This window comes from Etheostoma cragini, chromosome 18 (assembly GCF_013103735.1).
Source record: "Etheostoma cragini isolate CJK2018 chromosome 18, CSU_Ecrag_1.0, whole genome shotgun sequence".
Lineage (NCBI taxonomy): Eukaryota > Metazoa > Chordata > Actinopteri > Perciformes > Percidae > Etheostoma > Etheostoma cragini.
The window spans coordinates 18,563,752-18,585,401 of NC_048424.1; the positions used below are offsets into that span (position 1 = coordinate 18,563,752).

General features: G+C 39.7%; 1 protein-coding gene and 1 long non-coding RNA gene across 3 annotated transcripts in view; one reads left to right on the top strand and one right to left on the bottom strand.

Annotated features, from left to right (window-relative positions):
- Positions 1-7,454: 7,454 nt before the first annotated feature.
- LOC117961792 (alpha-1-antitrypsin homolog) lies at positions 7,455-12,548 on the bottom strand. 2 transcript variants are annotated; one of them, XM_034900732.1, is made up of 5 exons: positions 12,426-12,548; positions 11,102-11,732; positions 10,078-10,348; positions 9,597-9,741; positions 7,455-7,780 (listed from the first exon to the last, which is right to left on the bottom strand). In XM_034900732.1, exons 1-5 carry the CDS (start codon positions 12,495-12,497, stop codon positions 7,589-7,591), a joined length of 1,311 nt encoding a protein of 436 aa, XP_034756623.1. In that variant the 5' UTR covers positions 12,498-12,548; the 3' UTR covers positions 7,455-7,588. The 2 variants fall into 2 exon arrangements, with proteins under 2 accessions (XP_034756623.1, XP_034756624.1); XM_034900733.1 differs by lacking the exon at positions 12,426-12,548 and adding an exon at positions 11,972-11,976.
- A 2,777-nt stretch (positions 12,549-15,325) lies between these two features.
- The window catches only part of LOC117961795, a 16,809-nt gene continuing 10,484 nt past the window's right edge, over positions 15,326-21,650 (top strand). The window contains exon 1 of the long non-coding RNA XR_004660495.1: positions 15,326-15,549. This is a non-coding gene — a long non-coding RNA (uncharacterized LOC117961795). The remainder of the gene's footprint in view (positions 15,550-21,650) is intronic.

Genomic DNA, 21,650 nt, shown 5'->3' on the forward strand with positions numbered 1-21,650 from the left:
CAGTAGTGTATGTAAGAGCATTTCACATGTGTTCGTGAGAGGTAATTCTGAGTAAAGTCCCTAACGGCCCCTCATAATAAAAAACATGTATTCATTCATTCATTCTACTCCTTGTCACTCATTGAAAAATGCAGAATCTGTGATTATGCAAATGTATTTAATCTAAAAGTTTCCACATGTGTAAGCTGCAGGTTGAACCATAACTGGTTTCCAAACTAGTTGTGATCTCACAAACTTATACTCATATGCTCAAAAAGCAATTTAAGGTGAGCCCCGAGACCAGCATTTAACTCTTATGTTGTACGCCGATCAAATGTACCTGTTTTACCGTATTAATTTGTTCTTTTTAACTACCCACTTTGATTCCACACCGCTCTTTGGCAATTTCTACTTTAATTAATTTTGGAATGTCTTGTTCAATTTTATAGCATTTGAAAAAAAACAGTAATGTGGTTTTGAAATAGTATTGAGTAAGTGTTGACATACTCCAGTCGGCTTCTAACGTTACCACGGCAAATACCAGCAACGGACAAAGTATAAATGCTGCCTCTTTTTTACCAAGTTGCACGCATGCCCAGTATATTTACGAGAAATGCGGTTTGGGTGTGTTATTTTAAACAGAGATTAGTTATTCTACTGGAGCTAAAAGCACTTGTCTGTAGCCATGGCTCTCAGTAAGTGGGTAGGGAATGAGTCCTTACCCCTAGTGAAGGAGTTCAAGTACCTTGGGGTCTATTCGCAAGTGAAGAGACAATGGAGCGGGAGATTGGCCGGGGAGACTCGGAGCAGTGGGGCCAGTAGTGCTTTGCTTACCAAACCGTTTGTGACAAAAAGAAAGCTGAGCCGAAAGGCAAAGCTCTCGATCTACCGAGGAATGACCAATGTTCTTCAAGAATGGGTCATGACCGAAAGAGCTAGATCGAGGGTACAAGCAGCAGAAATGAAATGGAAAAAAACATATTTCAGCCATATTTCTTCCCTCCTCCCCACATCTTCAGCTCATGCTTAAGCTAGCCAACACATTATCATAAACAGGTTGGTATAATATTGCATGAAAAGTCATGCACAGCAATTCGTATGATATCCTACGAAATTACGCGGACACATGACAATTACATACATTTGTTTTTATAAAAATTATTTTTTGGGGCTATTTTAGGCCTTTATTTTCACAGGACAGATGAAGACATGAAATGGAAGAGAGAGGGGGGGACTGATATGTACATGAATTTAATTTAACGGTCTTTAACGTTGAATTTAGCTGAGAAAGGTTGCTGTGAGCCGGCTACAGAGCATCGTGAGGCCCCGGGCTTTTAAGCAGACGTTGCAGTTGAGTTATTCAACGAAAAATAGGTTTAGGCACCAAAATGAATAGTTAAGATAGGAAAAGATTTTTTTTTTTTTTTTAAACACTTACTCCCCAGACATGAACACACGTTTTGGGTGTCAGTCTTTTGGTTTCCCCGGGACACAATATCTGCTCCCTTGCTTAAAAGACCTGTTTTTTATTAGTTACCCTTGCTACATTGACCAGAGCGGTCTCATACAGCATCACTTAAGGTGGTGCATAACACAATAAATAAGTGGAATACACATGAATTACAGTGCATTAGTTTCCACATATATAAGAATATTTCATGACAACAGCCTAAGCTAACATGTAGGGAACCAGAGAGAAGAGAACATAGACTGGTAAGACAGTGAACAAGCTCTTGATTATTTGTGATATTTTGTGTCTCAGTGCGCTTTGTAGTAGCTATATGTAGTATGCTATTATTTAGGTGTATAGAATAGTATCTATCACCTTTTATTGTTGTTTTTCAATGCTGTAGATCCAATAATACAGTAGATGTTCAGAATGCATATAGTATTCTAGTTTCCTACAGTAACTGATCTATGAATCTGTTGCTTTCTTTTAGCCTGCTCTCATCTTAGCTCATTCAAACTGATTTGGTGGTTTATTGAGCATAAAAATCCCATCTGAAGTGTTGCTGTGAAATCATACGTCATCTTCCCAGGATAATTTTGACATAATGACAGTGAATGAATGAAAACCTATTGAAAATAGTCATGGCCTAAATCTATAATTGTGAAGTTCAGCAAGAAATGAAGAGAGCATTTAAAGATATGTTTGTGACAGCCAGACTGCATCTCTGTATGTGTTTCAGTGCAGTTGCTAGGCTGCCCACATGGGTCTGTGGTTTCTTCATCACTGTTACAGTAGCAAGGAGGAAACATTGTGCTACCTAGCAGAACACAGTTTGTTTTCTCTATGGTCCTCAGATTTCTGATCAAATGTAATTAAATCATCACAAATCAACTGTTTTCACTGTAACCATGTCATGATAGCCTATAGAATGGTGCTGGGGTTGTCATCAGAGAAGTTTCTTAACATTATACATCTTCACTGGTGTTTTGAGTTATGCCATCTTTGTCTGTCTTAATCTGACTTCTCTCAGTTTATTTAAACTGTGTGGTTTCTACGTTTGTGCACGTCAGAAGAACTTAATACTTAATACTTGCCTGGTCCTCTTCCAAAAGAAATGCTGTTTGAGAGAATACCGTGTGGGCATTAAGTCAATCTACAAATTAATCACCAACAGGCTCAGTTTAAGGGTTAATTTGACGTCTGATTGCCAGCAGCTACTCATGCTTAGAAAGTTTTACAAAACAGCTTTGATAATCCCCACCCCACACCCATTATAATATAACATTTACAGAGTTACATCCTAAACAATGTAAGGAACATACACTAATAACATATTATTACATAGCGTATAATAATGTAAATAATCACATTAAATCAATGAGAAAAAAAAAAAAGAAAACGTTCAGGGTTTAGAGCAGTACACACTGTCATCTAGGGCACTGCCATGCATAAAAACATGACAGATGAGAAAAACAGACCTTTTCACGCCTGCCTGGTTTAGTTCAACTGAATCATTGCAAATCAAAATGTTAAATACTCTGAAATGATGCTCATGTTTAGTTTCACAAAAAACGTTCATAACTCTACAGCTTGTTTCCGCTGGCACCAAGTGGTCAAGAAATCAATTGTTGCAAGTTTAAACACAACATTGACAAATTACCACTTGTTTAATTGGTATGACCAACATTTTAGCAAGCAGTTATTTACCCTTTCAGTAGATGCAGAGCCACAGTTGTTTGGTTGCTTGATGTTTCTGACCACTTGATGAATGGAAGCTCAATTTTTACTCTCTTGGGTAGGGTTGGGTACCGAAACCCTGTTCCACCTTGGAACCGGTTCCTAGTGGCAACTGCGTCAGTCTGAAAACTAGCAAAGACACTTTTGTCAGCCTTTGCGTGGCGCCAGGTGCAAGCGAGCCCTAGGCCCTACCAACTGATGAGAAAAATATATGGCTCTTTAGCTGCTAAATGTTCCACTATCTTTCTCCAGCTATAGTCACTGGCTTTGTTTGTCTGCTGCACAGAGGGTGTATCAGAGCTTTATTTCTAAAAGAACAGCTGCCTGCTGCTACTGAGGAAGAGTCTAATGTAGCTCAGCGTAAATTCTTCCAGGAAGACTCTTAATCAGTGCACTCCAAAATAAATTCAGCTGTTATCCTAATAATTGTACTGTATATTTTATCATGCTGTGTATGACTGTCGCATATCTGCAACTAGTCTCTCTTGATTTTAATATAGCTCAGCCTAAATTCCTTCAGGAAGACCTCAAGTAATCAATGCTCTCTTCCTAGATGTAATCAGCTACTGGAGGCGTTCACTTTCCTGCTTAACCAATCAGAATTGTACACAAATTGCAAGGGCCAATCACAGAGTCACAACCCTGCTTTTAAAAATCTGTTTCTCCCCTTGCTATTCAACTGTCCTTTCAGGCAAGGAGTGCAACCCTACAACCCCCCTTCCACCTCCAGTCATCTACTCCAGCTGACCGGTCCGGAGCCTCCTCCGGTCTAGTCTTCGGGCTCCTTCTTTGCCACTACCGAGGTCTAGATTCCATTTGGGGGTCTAATGGTTCTCTACCCCTATATAGATATACAAAATATTCACATACCGATGGAGTCTAATCGCCAAAGACTTTGTACGTTTTATGGAGCTGTACAATAAACCACATTTACGTTTCTGCAGACATGTCTCTCCTGATAGAAATGAAATTTGTGAGAGTGAACAGTGAAGCTGTGGGCCGTAAAACCAAAACAATGAGCGGAAAAGAACTGCACACACTGTTGTCCTTAAGTTCTTCATGAGCCACACCTTTTCACATTTTATTTATTGTTAAAATGAAAAAATATTTCTTAGACCAGCTTGTGTAATTACTTTGTGTTTGTGTGTGTGTGTGTGTGTGTGTGTGTGTGTGTGTGTGTGTGTGTGTGTGTGTGTGTGTGTGTGTGTGTGTGTGTGTGTGTGTTTGTATGAATTTGTATGGTCGCAATTGTAAGTTCCGTTTACTTTTGTTGATTATTCTGTTGTGTTCTTAGCATTCTTATTTCTGTCGATGCTTTGTTTTAATGTGCATGCTGTTTTCAAGGTAAATCACATTGTGTTTTCTTATAATGAAAGGTGAATTTTTAAAATAAAATTAATTTTGACATTTCATTTTCAGGTTGTAAAATCCGAACAGTGAGCTGAAAAAAAAGTCTCAGGTGCAATAATATAGTCTATATTCAGTACATGCATGTTTCCAGTGCACTTTTGCGGTTGTTATACTTCATATTTTTTAAAGCCATTTTCTTTTTTATTCTTTTTTTTCTACTTCAATCCTTTTAACATGAAAAAACTGCTTGCGTGTCAATATGACTTTAGTTTACAACCAAATGAAAAAAGGAAACATTTGCCCTATAATTTAGAAAGAGTCAACCACACCTTGTGACAGTGAGTATGTGAACAAACGCAATTTTTGAAGCTGCATGTAATGCCTGTGTTGAACACTGGAACATGCCATGTGTGATGACAAGAACCTGAGAACAGGTCATCTCGTCCCTTCCTTGTTAAGATCTGGTCCCTGCTCTCGTCTGTCTGTCAGTGTCACCGCAGTGAGACGCGTCTCATCCGCCAGAAGGAACGGCAAACAGCCGACTAAAATAAGTGGCGTTAGGACTCACACACACCCACAACTCGACGACGGTATATGCATTATAGATGCATACTTCACAACGTGTCTCATCATGTCTTGATTTGTATGCGTACCACGCATTTGATCTTCTTCGAACAGGAATAATAACCAAAGCAGGGAGATCTGAGAGATTGTCACCAATGGAAGGAGCGTTGCCAAGCTTGACACTAATGAACACATCTGTGCGTGGGTGCAGAAATTATCTTGAGTTTGGGATGTTTTCCAGAGCAGGGGGGTGGGGGCAGATACTGTGTAAAAAAACAAACAACAGAACTTTGATTTTAACAGTTGTTTTCAGAGAATTTAGCTGCAAACTAGAGAATAGAGCTGGGCGATATGAATGAAAAAAACTGTTGGTGCTTTCACAAAATATTAACACAATGAGAGTTTTGATAAATAATCACCAATAATGTGGATACAATGACTAAGTGGGTAAAGGTAAATTATAGAACAGATGGAACACTCTGGCCTTTTTAGAAAATTACATCACTTTACTGTAATGCAGCCTTTAAAACCAGGAAAATACAACACTTGTGTCACATCACGATGTCCAGAATATAATTTTATCTAGCCTCATATATCAATATATGAATACATTGCCCAGCCTTACAAGAGAACATTTAAATATGTGCAAAAAGCAACATTTAACACGCAGCAGTGATGACTGAACATCTTCATCTTTATAAATACTCACAAGCCATCTGTTTACTCCATATACATATATATATATTTATATATATATTTATATATATATATATATATATATATATATATATATATATATATATATATATACACATAGATATATGTTTATATTTTAGCATCCCTGGCAGGTGCGGTGTGGGGAAGTATCCCAGCATGCACCAGGGTGCATTGTGTTCTACTAATCGCCATAGTGCCGGCGTGAAAAGACTGCCGTGATATCATCTTCAGTGCTTTGCTATTGGTTTGACAAATCTGCATTGTCTTTTAGCAATCCCTACCCTATTGGTATGAGATAATGCACTTTAGCTGCATTGCCAGCACAATACAATGTAACTTGATGTTCAATGCAATAGATTATACACTGCAAGCAAGTCCGTCTCGTAATAGATTTTCATGCATCACAGAAATGAATGAAAAGCAGTATCTGACTGGCATGTAGAAAAAAGTATCCAAAAATTGTCAAACTGAAGTGCATTAAAAAACAAATTTAGTATAGTACAAGGTTTTTCAGTTATGATAGTAAAATTACGGGTACAGTATACAGTATATGTATATAGAACAAGATTCAGATCAAACGTGATACCATGCCTACACCAGTGCAGCTTCTGATAGAATTCAATGCTGCTTAGTCCTCGACAGTACCTGTTGTAACTACGCATTCCTATGAACAGGATCATATGATATAGTACAAAAACATTTTGACACCAATTTGTATGATATTCTACAAAAGGAGTCACCGTGAGCTGAGTTCAGTTTAGCTGACAAAAGTGAGCCCGATGTAGCAACAACAGTTAAGTTTAGGCAAGAAAACGACTAGGTAAGATTAGAAATACTATTGTGGTTTGGATCAAAAAATTCCTCCCTAAGCAGGGTTCTTATACAGCAGCTGTTACGGAATACGTACGAATAACAGTGCAATACTAGCTATTTGTACGAACGGTTTATGAGACCAGCCTGGTTCTAAAGAGTTGCCCACTCAGCTTTCTGATTCAGACACTTCCTGCTAATGTCCTTCGCAGATGTCACTGTGTGTGGGTGCTGACAGGGGAGACAAAGTTTATGTGTACTGATTGTGTAAACACTCCTGCAGCAACTGTTGACAGGTTAAAGGGCTAGGAGTCCTGTGAGGTTGACGAGCATCTGGTTACACATCGCTCTTCGCTGTATCACCGGCTCAAAAGAACTTTAACTGCTAAGCAGCTCGATGATACCTGGTATTCTCCCCCAGTTGATCTACTGTACATAGCTGGATTTATAATGAAAAGTTATCTTAGAATCGGGCCACAACTAATTGATAATGAAAGGACAAGTCTGTGAAACTAAGCAAAAAGACTGTCAAGCTGTAGTATTATAATTGAGGAGAAAAAATACTACATACGTCCAATGTGACATATGTGTAACATTTCAGATCTAGGCAACAAAGGGGGGTATTGAAAAAAGAAAAAAATGTGTTCTATGTTCTTATTTTAGTCTGTTATACAGTTTAAAGGGAAATTGGTCTGGGTTTTAATGGGTTAAAGGCCAAATAAAGGCATGGCCTCAGTCTGCACTGGTAGGGAAGGATGAGATTATTGAATCATATTTAAATATTTAGTATCTATTTATTGTGTATCTGATTTCATGCTGCCCAATGAATGGAAAAATGCAATATTTGTTTTCTATTTTCAGTGTCCTCCTTTATTATCTTTTCAAAGTAAAAGCTTACATGCTTACATGCAGAAACACTCCAGCAACTTCTCATTATGGCTGCTGCAACCTGTGATCATGGTTTCTATTTGTCTGGCTTTGTTACATGGCTGTGGGGTTGTTGATCTTTCCCATGAAGAGGATGCTCCCGGTGATGTTCTCCAGGATGAAGACCAGGAAGGGTCTATTAATTTTCACGGGCCGGGGCATACTGAGGAATACTGCCTCAAGAATGGTGGAGGATGCTGCCTCTGTTCCCATCTCGGCGACACTCAGCAGAGCCTTGTGGGACGCCTGTGGAGGAAAAAGAAAGCAGTCAGAGTCTAGTTTAAGTACTCCTGTTTGCATTCAAGGCCATCCACAACCTCGCCCCCCAATAATTGTCTGATCTCCTCCAGCCTCCCGCTCCCTCAGCTCCTCCTCCTCCATACACCTCTCTGTCCCTTCCGCCCGTCACACCACCATGGGGGGCAGAGCATTTAGCCGCTCTGCTCCCCGTCTCTGGAACTCATTACCACCCCAACTTAGAAACATCGATTCATTCCCCCATTTCAAGGCACAACTCAAAACACATCTGTTTAAAACTGCCTATTCCACTTGAAGGTCTATTGCTCTGCTTTCTCTGTTGTTTTTGTTGTATAGTATTTTTTGTTGTTGCTGTTTTTAATGTATGTAATACCTGATGCCTTCAGATGGCCTGAATGATTCAAGAGTGTTAAGAAAAAGCTGGAAGTTCAAAGTATTTATACACAGCAGACAACACAAGTGTTAGTATTCACATGTGGAGAAGATCCCTTTCCAGTGTTCTGAAAGTTATTATAGCAAAAACAAGCATAAATAGCCCAAACTCAGTTGGAGCCCCCCAATAATTATAATAATAATACACAATTTCATTTAAAATAAAAAGTTAAATAAATTTTAGTGCTTCAAGTTAGAGTTTTTTAAATTGTGTGTTAGTGACAGAGGGCAAACAATTACAGGTTCAGAGGAACAGGTTTATTATCCTGTGTTGCTGTTGTCTAGCTTGGCACCTATAGCCCAGTCAAAGAACGTTTTCATTTTCATACAGTATATTTATTGTTTACACCTCAACATTTCATTTGATTCTGGTAGTCCATAAAGGAGCAGAATAATAAATGCATACAGCACATTGTTATCAAGTGAAAGTATTGTTTCAGATTGTACATTTGGGGCGGCTGTGGCTCAGTGGTAGAGCGGTTGCCTGCCAATTGGAAGGTTGGTGGTTCAATCCCCGCCCCTGCAGTCATTGTCGAAGTGTCCTTGGGCAAGACACTGAACCCCGAGTTGCCCCCGGTGCTGCGCATCGGAGTGTGAATGTGTGTGAGTGTTTATCTGATGAGCAGGTGGCACCTTGTACGGCAGCCCCGGCCACAGTGTATGAATGTGTGTGAATGGTGAATGTTTCCTGTAGATGTAAAAGCGCTTTGAGCAGTTGTTAAGACTGGAAAAGCGCTATATAAATACAGCACATTTACATTTACATTTACATTTGGTGGTAGAAAAAGTTTACAAGGCGCCACCTTCACCCAATTAAAGTCAATGGATAGCGGAGAAGTCTTCTACCCTCCGGTGGGCGGGGCTTTAAATTTACCTATCGCTAAATCGTATTGCAAGGTAACTTGATTAGGTTGTCCACTGAAGGCATATGCCTGGCCTGAGGCGGTATTCGTGGTGTGATTGGGTTGATCCAACTTTGCAAAATAAAGCCATGTGGTTCCTTGACAAAAAAAACTAACACTATCTGAGTTTCTATTGTCATAAATTAGTGACTAGGAGGATTTCCTCACAAATGTATTACTCCATAAACTCTGAAAAATGACCATGTTTTTTCGATTCAATTTTTTTTTGAGAAATATTTTCCCCTATCCCCTGGCACTGTTATTATTTTTACCTACAATGGCTCTAATATCGTGCAGGTCTAGAACAAATGTAGACGTGTAGAGTTCTTTATCAGCATCCTCTGGGGGTAAATGTCTCTTTTCTGCAATTTTTCCTAAACCACTGCTCCTGCAGTGAGGTAGGTATATTCCCATGTTTGTTAGCACTTAGATGAATAATGCACCTGAGAAGAAATGCTTGCCTCTCCTACCTTTGAGACTTTAAGCGGGACCTCAGACATGCCAGAGAAATCAGCCTTGTTCTCAAAAGCGTCGGTTATGCCCATTTCTTTGAGTGTGTTTTCCAGGGGAGCATCAGCAGAGATTGAAAACTTTGGCAGGTACAGATCCACATATCTAAGAAACACAGAACATCACTAGTGTCACAATAGCTGGAATATACTGTTAAATCACTGCTTGGCTAATTAACACATTAGGGTGCACGATATGAGGAAAATAATGTTTTCTAAAGCTTATGTTTTAGTTTTACTTGATGCTCGTCTTTTGCGATGCATTTATTGAGCTAATGACTTAATTAACTTAGTTAATATCACAATGATTTTTTTTCTTAAAGCAAAATAACATGCAGTCCTATTACACATTACTTGCCATTTCAATTAAATCAGATTTCATCCAGTCAACATTCTCACAATCACTAGAGGATGGGGATTAAAAAATCCAGATATCTCTTACCTCATTAAGACAGAGTCTCGCCAGTGCTTGATGTAGTCCTTGTTGATGTAGCCCTCCACCTCCTTCATCTTGCCTTCATCGGGCAGGACGATCATCATGGAGGTGTTGCCCTTGTAGGGCAGCATGACGACCGTGGTGTGGTTGCCAATGTCCCAGTAGGTGTCATAGTCACCCGTCCTGATCATCATGTCCACCTGAACTTTGGTGGTCTTGTCCACATTGAAGTCCGTCTTGTGTGTCACGTCACGATTGAACGGTGTTTTCCACAGTCCTGTATGAGGCAGTGGACAGGCAAAGAGGACTCAGCGCAAATTATCATGTGTTTTGAAATGTTGAATAATGCTCTTCAATCATCATACCCCTCTGATACCGGAGCGATTTCCTTCCTTATAAATAAACCACAGAGAATCAGAAAACTTTATTTATCCCGTCAACCAAATTGTTCGGTTGCAGTTGTTCAGTCAGATTGAAGATACAAATAAGAGTAAGAAAGAAGCTAGTCAAAAATTGTTTAAATGAACATAGCTACAGTGCCAGAAATGAAATGTAGGCCCCAAAAACTTTAAATAGTTTATGCACCTAAAGTACTTGGTTAAGTTTAGAAAACAATTGTGGTTTCGGTTAAATCAGCCATTACTTAATTACTGGTCATGCACATGACACTGAATTTGACGTTTGGAAAGTTAAAAAAAATCGTGCACAATACTTTTATGTTAAAATCCTGCTCTTTTGGGTGACAGTCCTGTGGTTGATGGTTTGACCCCTCCACCACCCCAACATTTCTCCTTATATGGAAATTTGGGAACTTCCTGCTTTTCCGGCCATCACAAACAATACTAGTGGGTGCTGTCACTAGAAACAAATATATAGGTCGTAATTGCTACTTGAACAAACAACCTATGTGAGCGGTTTTCAGGGGAGGACTCTGTATTTTGTTGTTAAAACGGCTTTATTTAACATCTGGTGAATTTGTGTCTTTAACTGTTGGTAAATTATGAGGCATGGACTTGAAATAACTTCTTACCTTTAAAGTAGACATAGTTAATAAGCACAATGGCCATATCAGGGTCCAGGTCCTTCACCATATCTTTGATTTTATCTTTTGTTTTATTAGCAATGAAGGTGTTGATATGAGCCGCAGCCTCGGCAGATTTGGTAAAGTCAACGTTGAAGACATCAGCAGAGTAATAGTGCTTGACATCCTTCAGGAACTTCTCCAGAGGACGGAAGCCGGAGCGCACAGCCACGCCATTACCGACATCCAGCTGCTGGCTCTCCTGGCTGTTTCCATGCATGTCAAAAAGATGCTTGTACGCTTCATTGACCTGGGTCTGGGTAAAGGTGCTGTAGCCCAAGCTGGAGAACAGCTGGCGGTGGGTCTCACCAGTGGCCCCTGTAGACAGCATGGACAACGCGGTGGAGATGCCCAGCGGCGAGAAGAAGATGTTTTGTCTAGCAGCAGTGTTGTTGTTCAGGATTTTGTACAGGGCAAATGCAAAGTCAGCATTGGGAGAGGACAGTTTGTGGCAGCTCAGCTCTCCCTCATGGCTGTGTTCAGAGACGTGGTGGTGGTCGTGGTGGTGGTCTGCCCAGGCTGCAGCCATCAGCAGGGCTGAGAGTGCACAACCAGCAAAGATCCCACGCATCTTTACAGCCTGTCCAGGGAAAAATCAGGCAGTAAGTTGGGCCCTAACACAATAGGTGAAATTGTTTGATACTATATACACCTTTTGAAAATTTAAAGGGTTAGGGACATGTTGTAATTTATTAAATTAGAGTAGTTAAGGTATTGTTAGTTGGCCAGATGACAAGTTTAGATCTACGTTGATTGGTAACCTTGGGCTCTACCAGGTCTAACAGGTGATAGATAGGTAATGTAGATAATTTGCAAAACCTTTTGAAATGGAAAAACAAGAGACAGTAGTTGTTGGCTTTGAATAAAACAGGACACATAAAGATTTAGCCTCAAAACAGCTCCACACTTCCCAATATTTACATTATTATTCCACATCTTCAAAGTTTTACTTTCAAACCTAATTTTAAACTAAGGACTGGAAATGTCAAACATCTAGTTACAAGTTAAAGTATAAGAAATGTAAATAAATACATACATACATGATGAATGAAAAAGATCAACTTGACAGTAGGAAAAGTTTCAATACTTTTTAAAAGGGACACACTTACGATCTGATCGTAACAGGATTACACTTCTATTGTAACACATTTGTCCCCATACCACATAAAGTTTGTTTCTAAACTTCACAAAAACTAATTCACTTCATTTTGAGTCAAAGTTTTCCTAATTCCTACAAAACATTTAGCATATTTCCAAGGGGGTCCATGCTTACCATTAATCTCCTCTGGGGCAGATTGGCATAGATCTTCATATTCAGGAGATAGTATAGAGTCAGCTGACACATGCTATTAAAAATTAACAAGGTCCAGCCTTTTCTGTCCTGTGCTAAAAGATCTCTGGCCAAGCCATTTTCACGTCACAACACAATTTTACATACAACAACGAGTAAAGTACCATTGGTGAGACTTTACACACAAACTTACATTAATTCTCTAATAATGACAAAAATGATACAAGGAGCCTGAGGAGCCTTTGGTTGAAGTATGAAGCTACTCATTTCAGTCATTGCCTCTTTAAATCCCTCTGTTTAAATAATCACATTAAAGGAGAATTCCGGTCGATTTTAACACGTAGATCTTTTGTTTGTAAATAAGACGTGCTGTCAGTAGAGAGAAGAACGAAACTAATTAGTCCTGCCTACACCGTGTTATCCTCCTGCTAGAGTTGGCACCCACCTGGTTTAAACAGGGCACGTTTTAAATGTGTTTTTAGCCTCTAAACATGTTGAAAATGTCATTTATAGTGCCTAGCCATGTAGTGAATCCGACTGAAGACAGAAGATGTGAATAGAATGCATGAAAGTTGTGCTAATTCAGCTCTGTTCAGGGTCTGTGTTGAGACGACAGAGAGCTTAGGGACTGTCTACAAACTAAAACAAAGAAATAAGACAGTACAAAAATATCCAGGCTATCAATTTAATGATTAAATAAAGAAAAAAGCTAACAGCTAGCTAGTTCTAGCTGCTGACCAAGCCACCCACCGGCAAGAACAAGACAGGGTAGGTGAATTAAAACAATGTCTGACTTGAAAACGCATGTTACGTAAGGGCACTGTTCATGTTGTACAGACATAGTAATTGTGTTGTGTGCCTGTTAAGATGCACGAAGGCACTCTAAAATTTGCTCGGCTAACTGACGATTTACCTCAGTGGAAGCGTGTACACATAGCTGCAGCTGCTCCACATTGCCTGCACTGATTCAGGTCAGTTTTTTTTTCAAAAGTACAAAAATACATATTTACAGCGATCAACATTAACGTAAAAATTGGCCAGAATTCTCTTTAAACGAGGTCGCTGCAGTCGGCAGCAGCAAAACAAGCTACAATGTAAGTAAATAGGACACTTGTCCAGCTTGTTTTTTACGTTCATAAAAGTGCATGTTTAGCTACTGAGAGACTCAGATTAATATTCTAAGTGTCTGACAACATTTTGGAAAGGATTTTCTAAGGAAGTCGACGTTTCTGTTAAAGATTAGGATACTTTTTTTAAACATAAAAGTCCGCAAAATTGCCTTTGCTAAGCCAACCAGACTCCATGTAAATAATCAGTAGGCTAATTTTAGCATTGTAAAATATGGCATTCTAAAAAATTTCTGAGCTCTGAGCAGCGCTTCCTCCGGCTGTCCTGAGCCTGCGCGTGGAGGGTGTGCAACTATAAGCTACATGTTTTCCTTCTTTTGTTCAAATTTCAGGTCTGTCAGTCACAGTGAAAACCGGGGACAGATCCAGCCGGGGACAAATCACCACAACCGGGGACTGTCCCCGGAAACCGGGGATGTCTGGTCACGGTAATCTCAATTGTTAGAACGCTACTTTAGCTTAGCCATTAGGAATGTCTAATTCCTCTCCCTCTCCAGCTCTACCTTGCTCTGTGTGTCAGATGTTTAGCTATTCCGCTGCCTCCTTTGGTGATAAAGATATATGTAATAAATCTAGTATATTCGCTGCTCTGGAGGCTTAATGAGTTTGAGGCCCGGCTCCACACCATGGAATCAAAATCATATGCTTCCATAGCTAGCCAGTGCTCTGTAGCCGACATACTGCAGCTTCTGCAAGCAGTCCCCCGGCAGGTCTCCAGCAGCCAGGCGAGTGGTTTACTGTCCGAAGGTAGCGTAGCAATAGCTATTAACCAAATCAGTTTCTCCCCACTCAGCAACACACCCACTGAGAAGCCAACTCAATTGGGACCGCTATACTGCTGAACGTGAAGTTGGTATTTATATAACGCTTTTTCCAGTCTTAAAGACTGCTCAAAGCGCTTTTACATCTACAGGAAACATTCACCATTCACACACATTCATACACTGTGGCCGGGGCTGCCGTACAAGGTGCCACCTGCTCATCAGATAAACATGCACACACATTCACACTCCGATGCGCAGCACCGGGGGCAACTCGGGGTTCAGTGTCTTGCCCAAGGACACTTCGACAATGACTGCAGGGGCGGGGATTGAACCACCAACCTTCCAATTGGCAGGCAACGGCTCTACCACTGAGCCACAGCCGCCCCGTGTGTCCATGGGGCCAGAGCGGGCAATATAGATTCCTCTCTAAAGCTGCTAGCTATAGATAACCGTAAATGCAGTAAGATCATACTTCACATACTTGGTTGATAATGATACCCGGCTATGCAAATTGGAGATCACTGAAATTAATGTTGAGTCACTTTGTGCAAATGCAAAGAAATAGTCAGACTCAGTAGTTTTCTCTAGACCCCTGCCAAACCTGATCAGCGATGACATGTTCACCCGCATGTCATTCTTCAACCTCTGGTTGTCAGGGTGGCGCCCAGCTAATGATGTGGCCTACGTAGGCAACTGGAGGGCGTTCTGGGGAAAGTCTAGTCTAATTAAGAGAGACAGCATTCATCCCACTTTTGAAGGAGCCACACTCATATCAAAATATCTGACTGAGTCTCTTATCTGTCATAAACAATGACAACCCAAGTCTGATATTAGTAATCAGAGGGGCAGTGCAATGCGCTCCTCTGTGCTTCCACTGGGTCGGTCACCCACTCATATTCTAATGATTCTGATGGCTGATTCTAATTCTAATCAGCCATCTATGATTCAAGCCTGTTAATTAATCCAAAACCTAAACTAAATTATAAAAGTTTTGTTCTTAATCTTCAACATCCATCATGGAAAACATTGCAGCCAATTATATTTATTATTTACTGAGCTCCAAGTCCGTATTCTGAATTTTTCTCTGAATTCTCTGAGTTTTTATCATGTGTAGTCTTTAAATCAGACAAAGTACTTATTGTAGGGGATTTTAATATCCATGTGGACGTTGACAGCAATAGCCTTAGTACTGCTTTCATTTCATTATTGGTTTCAGTCAGAGTGTGCATAAGGCCCCGCACTGTTTTAACCACAACCTCAACCTTGTGCTGACATACAGTATGGGATTGAAATTGAGGATTTCATAATATTTCCGCAGAATCTGGTATTATCAGACCCTTTTTTAATACTTTTCGAATTCCTACTACCTGACTATACTAAATTAGATAAAAGCTTCTACACTAGATGCCTATCTGACAGTGCTACAACTAAATTCAAGGAAGATATTCCAACAGCATTTAACTCAGTGCCATGCTTTTATACAACAGAGGACCTTTATGTTAACTTTAGTTACTCCCAAATTGATAACTTTGTAGACAGTGCTCCAACAGTGCTCTGTTGAGTGACTCTGTTGCTTCTCTCAAAAACAAGATAATGAAGCAAAGCAAACTAGCACCTTGGTATAACTCTCAAACCCGCAAATTAAAACAAATCTCGCAAAACCTTGAAAGTAAATGGCGTTCCACTGAACTGAAAGAATCTCGTTTGGATTGGCAAGACAGTTTGAAAACCTATAGGAAGGCCCTCAGAAATGCCAGATAGGACTATTACTCATCACTCATAGAAGAAAATAAGAACAACCCAAGTTTTCTTTTTAGTACTGTAACCAGGCTGAAAGCCAGCGACAGTTTTATTGAGCCATCTATTCCCACAGCTCTGAGTTGCAACGACTTAATGAGCTTCTTTAATGATAAAATTATAACAATTAGAGATCAAATTCATCACCTTTTACCCTCAACTTCTAACAAATCACCTTTGAGGCTACTTAAAGAAGCGTTACCCGTGGTTAACAATCAAATACTAGATATGAACAATGTGTCTCTATTAACAGGTTATGCCATTAAAAGTAGCCATTGAAAGTAGCTGTGATAAAAGCCTCCTCTGAAAAAAAACACCCTTGATCCTGAGGTCTTAGCCAACTATAGACCTTTATCTAATCTTCCCTTTCTCTCCAAGATCCTTGAAGGTAGTTGCTAATCAGTTATGTGATTTTCTAAATAGAAATAGTTTACTTGAGGACGTTCATTCAGGATTTAGAAGGCATCATAGCACGTGACGGCACTGGTGAAAAATACTAACGACCTTCTAACTGCTGCAGACAAAGGACTTGTCTCCTTACTTGTCTTATTAGATCTCAGTGCTGCATTTGACACTATTGACCATACCATAGATGGTAATAAAGGAATCGCATTAAGCCTGGTTTAACAGCCTTTTTTCATCTTTGTAACATTGCCAAAATTAGGAACATCCTGTCTCAAAACGGTGCTGAAAAACTAGTCCATGCATTTGTTACTTCCAGGCTGGATTAGCGCAATTCCTTACTATCAGGTTGCCCAAATAAGTCCTTTAAGACTCTTCAGCTAACCTAGAATGCTGCAGCGCGTGTTCTGACAAGAACTAAGAAAATAAATCATATTTCTACTGTATTAGCTTCTCTGCATTGGCTTCCAGTTAAAATCCAGGATTGAATTTAAAGTCCGCCTCCTGATCTACAAAGCTCTAAATGGTCTAGCACAACATATTTAGAAGACCCAATAGTGCCTTATTGTCCCACTAGAGCAATACACTCCCAGAATTCAGTGCTACTTGTGGTTCCTAGAGTCTCTAAAAGTAGAATGGAGCCAGAGCCTTCAGCTATCAGGCTCATCTACTGTGGAACCAGCTCCCAGTCTGTATTCGGGGGGGCAGAAACCGTCACCACATTTAAGAATAATCTGAAAACTCTTCTCTTTGATAAAGCTTATAGTTAGAGAGTGAGGAGTTGCAGCGTCCGCCTAGCCAGGCCCACCTGCTTCTCTTCATACTCGTCAGATTAATTTTAAATAAAATAAATTACATTAATTCATAATCTGTAATATAGTAAAGGAAGAGGGACTAAAATCCGATCCGGTTGGGGAGAGTTCTAGCCTGACCAGGCGCCTCTCCTCAACCTGTCTCTCTTAGTTATGTTGTTATAGTTCTAGACTGCCGGGGGATTTCCTCCCTTTGACACAGTGAGCTGCTCTCTCCTCGCCCTTTCCTGCTACGTCCAGCTATGACTAGCTACATAAAGTGTCTCAAGATAACTGTTGTTATATTTTGATATTATAAACAAAATGTTATTGAATTAAGTTATTTTAAATAAAGAACACTAAATGTAATTCATTCATTGTAATTAATTTATTAGCAGATGCCTTAGCTGTAGCAATTGCTCAGTGACACAGAAGTTAACATCAGCAGTGCAATACATCCACCAAGGTTTTTAACCATTGCGTACAGAAGTTGTCTGAATACCAGGGTTGGACAACGTCTATCAATTTGGCATTAAAATAATATATAGAATACAAGTTCAGAATTTGATGTCCCTTCATGTTGAACCATTCAGTGCTGTAATGGTGAAAAGAAAAAACATTACTCTGCTCATTAACCAAATGACAACCCTTACAACACTACATCAACATCATTCAGGCTACTGTGGTGGATTCCTGTGGTTTCTGATCCTACTAATCAATGATTGTTTCAGGTAGACCGAGATGTTGTAATATAAGATCTTTATTTAATCTTAAAACCTGAGTATTTTTTGCAGAAAACCACTAACTGTATCTCAGTCATTCATTTGTTTCATACACAGGGGATGGGCGCTTACCCCATTCCATAGCTTTACCACGTAAGGCCATTGAACTCTCTGTTTTCCCGGACAACAAATGCATTGCCTGATAACAGTATTCACTGTAAAGAAGTTATAAATCGAAGATCCTGACTGAATAACAGGAAATAAGATAAGACCTTTCAGTAATGTTGTCATGATAATACACTACCATAATTACAGACTAGGGGTGCACAGATATCTGGTCTGATACTGTGCTCATGTACACATACTCATTAAACTACTCCGATACCGCACCCAATATCGCTTTATGCATCACAGCTTGTGATACTAGTTAGCACCACACTTGGCAGCAGGTAACGTTAACCTACCGTTGGCCAATAGCTTGCTCAAACACGGTTACAAATTTTAAAGCTAAAAGGATTAAAGTATGGCTGTTTTTCACTCGTTGAAGCATGTGTGCACTGATGGGACTTCATGGTGCATTTAGGTACACCTTGTAAAGTCAAGATGCAATCCGCTACCAAAAAAGCATGTCTTCAGAGTAATTATTCAAACTGTAACGTTATTATTTAGTACTCACATTGTTTTTGCCAAATACTCAAATATCCTTACTTGCGGTGTATCGGTGCATCCCTATTATAGATACTCGTCTCCAATCAGTTCAGAACTTCAACAGTTACCTCCCCATCACTAACTGTGTGGCGGCTGTGGATCAGTGGTACGGCGGTCGCCTGCTATTCAGAAGGTTGGTGGTTTGCCCCCTGGCCCTGCAGTCGTATGTTGAAGTGTCCTTTGGCAAGGCACTGTACCCCAAGTTGCCCCCAATACTGTGTCATGGGAGTGTAAATGGGTTTTTCTGATGAGCAGGTGGCACTTTGTATGGCAGCCTCGTCCACAGTGTGTGACTGGTTCCTGTACTATTTAAAAGCTGTTTGAGTAGTAGTTGAGACTAGAAAACCGCTATATAAGAACAGTCCATTTACTGCATCCTTAATCCAGCTGTGTCATACTCCTGCTCCAGCACATCAGCCATTCCTTTCCACCACATGTGTTACTCTAACAAAGCATTCACTGACCTCTGCTCGTATGCCAGGTAGGCTGTGTGTTCCCTTCTGGAACAAACATATCTTCTAACTTAAGGGCAAAGATTTTGCAGGGAACGGACATTAAATCTGTCATTCCCAGATTAACTGAACAAGTCAAATTTTTAGTGGCTTTTGTATTTTCTATGATGCGATATGCACAGTTGTCCCAGAGAATTAGACACATTTGTTGCTGATCGTGACCTATACCAAGGGTATGGGGAAAACATATTTTACCAGTACCACAACATTTCTCCAGCAAAGCAGCCTTCTACATCACACAATTAAACACCCGCTTAAACCAGTCTGTCTTAGACACTGAACTGTTGTTCATGCAAGTGGGCGGCCGTGCCATACCTGGCCTCTTCATGGCACTAGGGTAATTCAGCTTCTCTCTGTCCTCTGGTCTTTCTGGTACTAGGTGCACATCTTTAACCCTCCTGTTGTCATTCAGGTCAAATTTGACCCATTTTACAAAGTTTCCATATCAGAAATTTGGGTTACTTTACAAAATGTCTAAGAAAAACTATGTGGATGGTTCTTTACAATGCTCTTCACAAGTTAAATAAATACTACAATAACAAAATGTGGGTGTTTTATTCGATTTTATAGCATTTAAGCACAAAAAGAATGAAAAGAATGTTGAAAAAATGGACATAAAAGCTTCAAAAATTGTAAATAAACGACAAAAAATGTCGGGGGAAAGAAGACAAAACCTCGGGAAAAGTGTGAAAAGAAAAAGTTGTACATTTTGACCCGAAAAAAGTAAAAGAGGCATAGTCAACGGAAAGACAACACGAGGCTTTAAAAAAGCACATGTGCAATAATTTCAAGGAAACGTGTGCACTTGCCCTAACTGTTTCCCTCCATATCTGCATGAACTGCATAGATGCAAATCAGTCTGCCCTCGCAGGTCTTTGCCTCAGCAGAATCGTCGTGGTAGAGTTAATAAATACTCACCCCTCTACTCCAATAACTGTTGTGGTTCTTGCATCAGAGAAGATTTTTCTTTCTGTAGATTTAAAACTGTATGAATACATTTAATTTAAAAACATGCATGTATTTTTTATTTTTGAATGGGAATGACTACTTAATTTTCAAATCCTATGTGTCCCCTTATAAGAGAGACTTATCTTGCTAATGCTTAAAGCAGCCGCTCCTCAATTACAAGAATTTCTGTTGAGATTTAATCAATATGTTATCTGTAGTAATCAGAATAATCAACGTTTTTTTCTGCATTCACTTGTCTCTCTGGATTGAGATGATTCAGCCGATGATTGGCACCATCATCTTCTATTAACGTTGTCATTTACAATAGGACACAATAGATAGTGATGTATTTAGAACATCAGACACCTAGACAGTTCCAGATGACTGATGGTAAATAGCAGATTAGTGTAAGACTAAAAATAGATGATCAGTCTATTAATTCAGTTATTTCTGTTAAACCTGCTCCAAATCTAAAGACCTAAAACTATTTATGAAAATGACCCTAATTCTCACTTGATTTATTCCTTCAGTAAACATTTCCTAATAGGTTTATAGTCTCAATCGATTCTTCCAAATCTTCTTTTAAACAACATGATTCTCTTAAGATTGTATTTTAAGCATATTTCTTTGCTAGCCAAAATTAGCATCCCAATTAATATCACAGCAAATGGGAATTACATATTCACTTTGCAAACCAAGCTATCTAGCTAGTGCTAGCTGGTAACTTAGCGTTAAGCTCAACGCTCCAAAAAAACAATAAAGCGTTTCCTCTATGTCACTTCCCAATGTGAGTCGAGTGCAGATGTGAGTTGCGCTTGTTCAGAGTTAAACAGCTTACTGTTGTGAGTTGAGTTTATAACGCCAAGGGATCTGGATGCAAGCAAGGTGGGCGCGTTTGGGTCATATTGAAATTTGTGAAAGCCATAAAATAAACTTTTCTTCCCACTCTTGAGTTTTGCCCCACTGCCAGTGGGCTTCCTCAATGACCCTCAGTAGCTCAAAGCTCTATTAAAAATAAAGTGAAAATCAATAAATTAATAAATTCCTCTTGTACAAGCTGTCTATGGGTACATAAAGCAGAGAAAGATTTCAGACAAATCAGGAGGATGGTAGGGATCATTTTTATAGAGAAAACAACCAATTATGGACTCCACTCCCTTGACCCCTTATGCATGCAGTCCATAAGGCTCCAAAAAATTCAGGCAGACATAGTGAACCTCATTCAAAGTTACTACGCAGCCTCCAACTGAGCTTGACGACGTGTCAACCTGTCTGAAAGTTGTACGTTTTCTGGTAGCTGTGCCAAGAGAAATCAGGATCATTCCGAATCTTGCAGACGGAGAGCGTAGGTATATGTAATATACACTCACCGGCCACTTTATTAGGTACCCCATGCTAGTAACGGTTGGACCCCCTTTTGCCTTCAGAACTGCCTC

Bases quoted from the DNA above. Each gene is read 5' to 3' on its own strand.
- LOC117961792 (XM_034900732.1), bottom strand. From the start codon at position 12,497: ATGTGTCAGCTGACTCTATACTATCTCCTGAATATGAAGATCTATGCC. The intron at 11,733-12,425 runs GTAAGCATGGAC...TTCCCTGGACAG, and splicing joins TGCCCCAGAGGAGATTAATG to GCTGTAAAGATGCGTGGGAT. The intron at 7,781-9,596 runs GTAGGAGAGGCA...TTTCCTCCACAG, and splicing joins TCCCGCTTAAAGTCTCAAAG to GCGTCCCACAAGGCTCTGCT.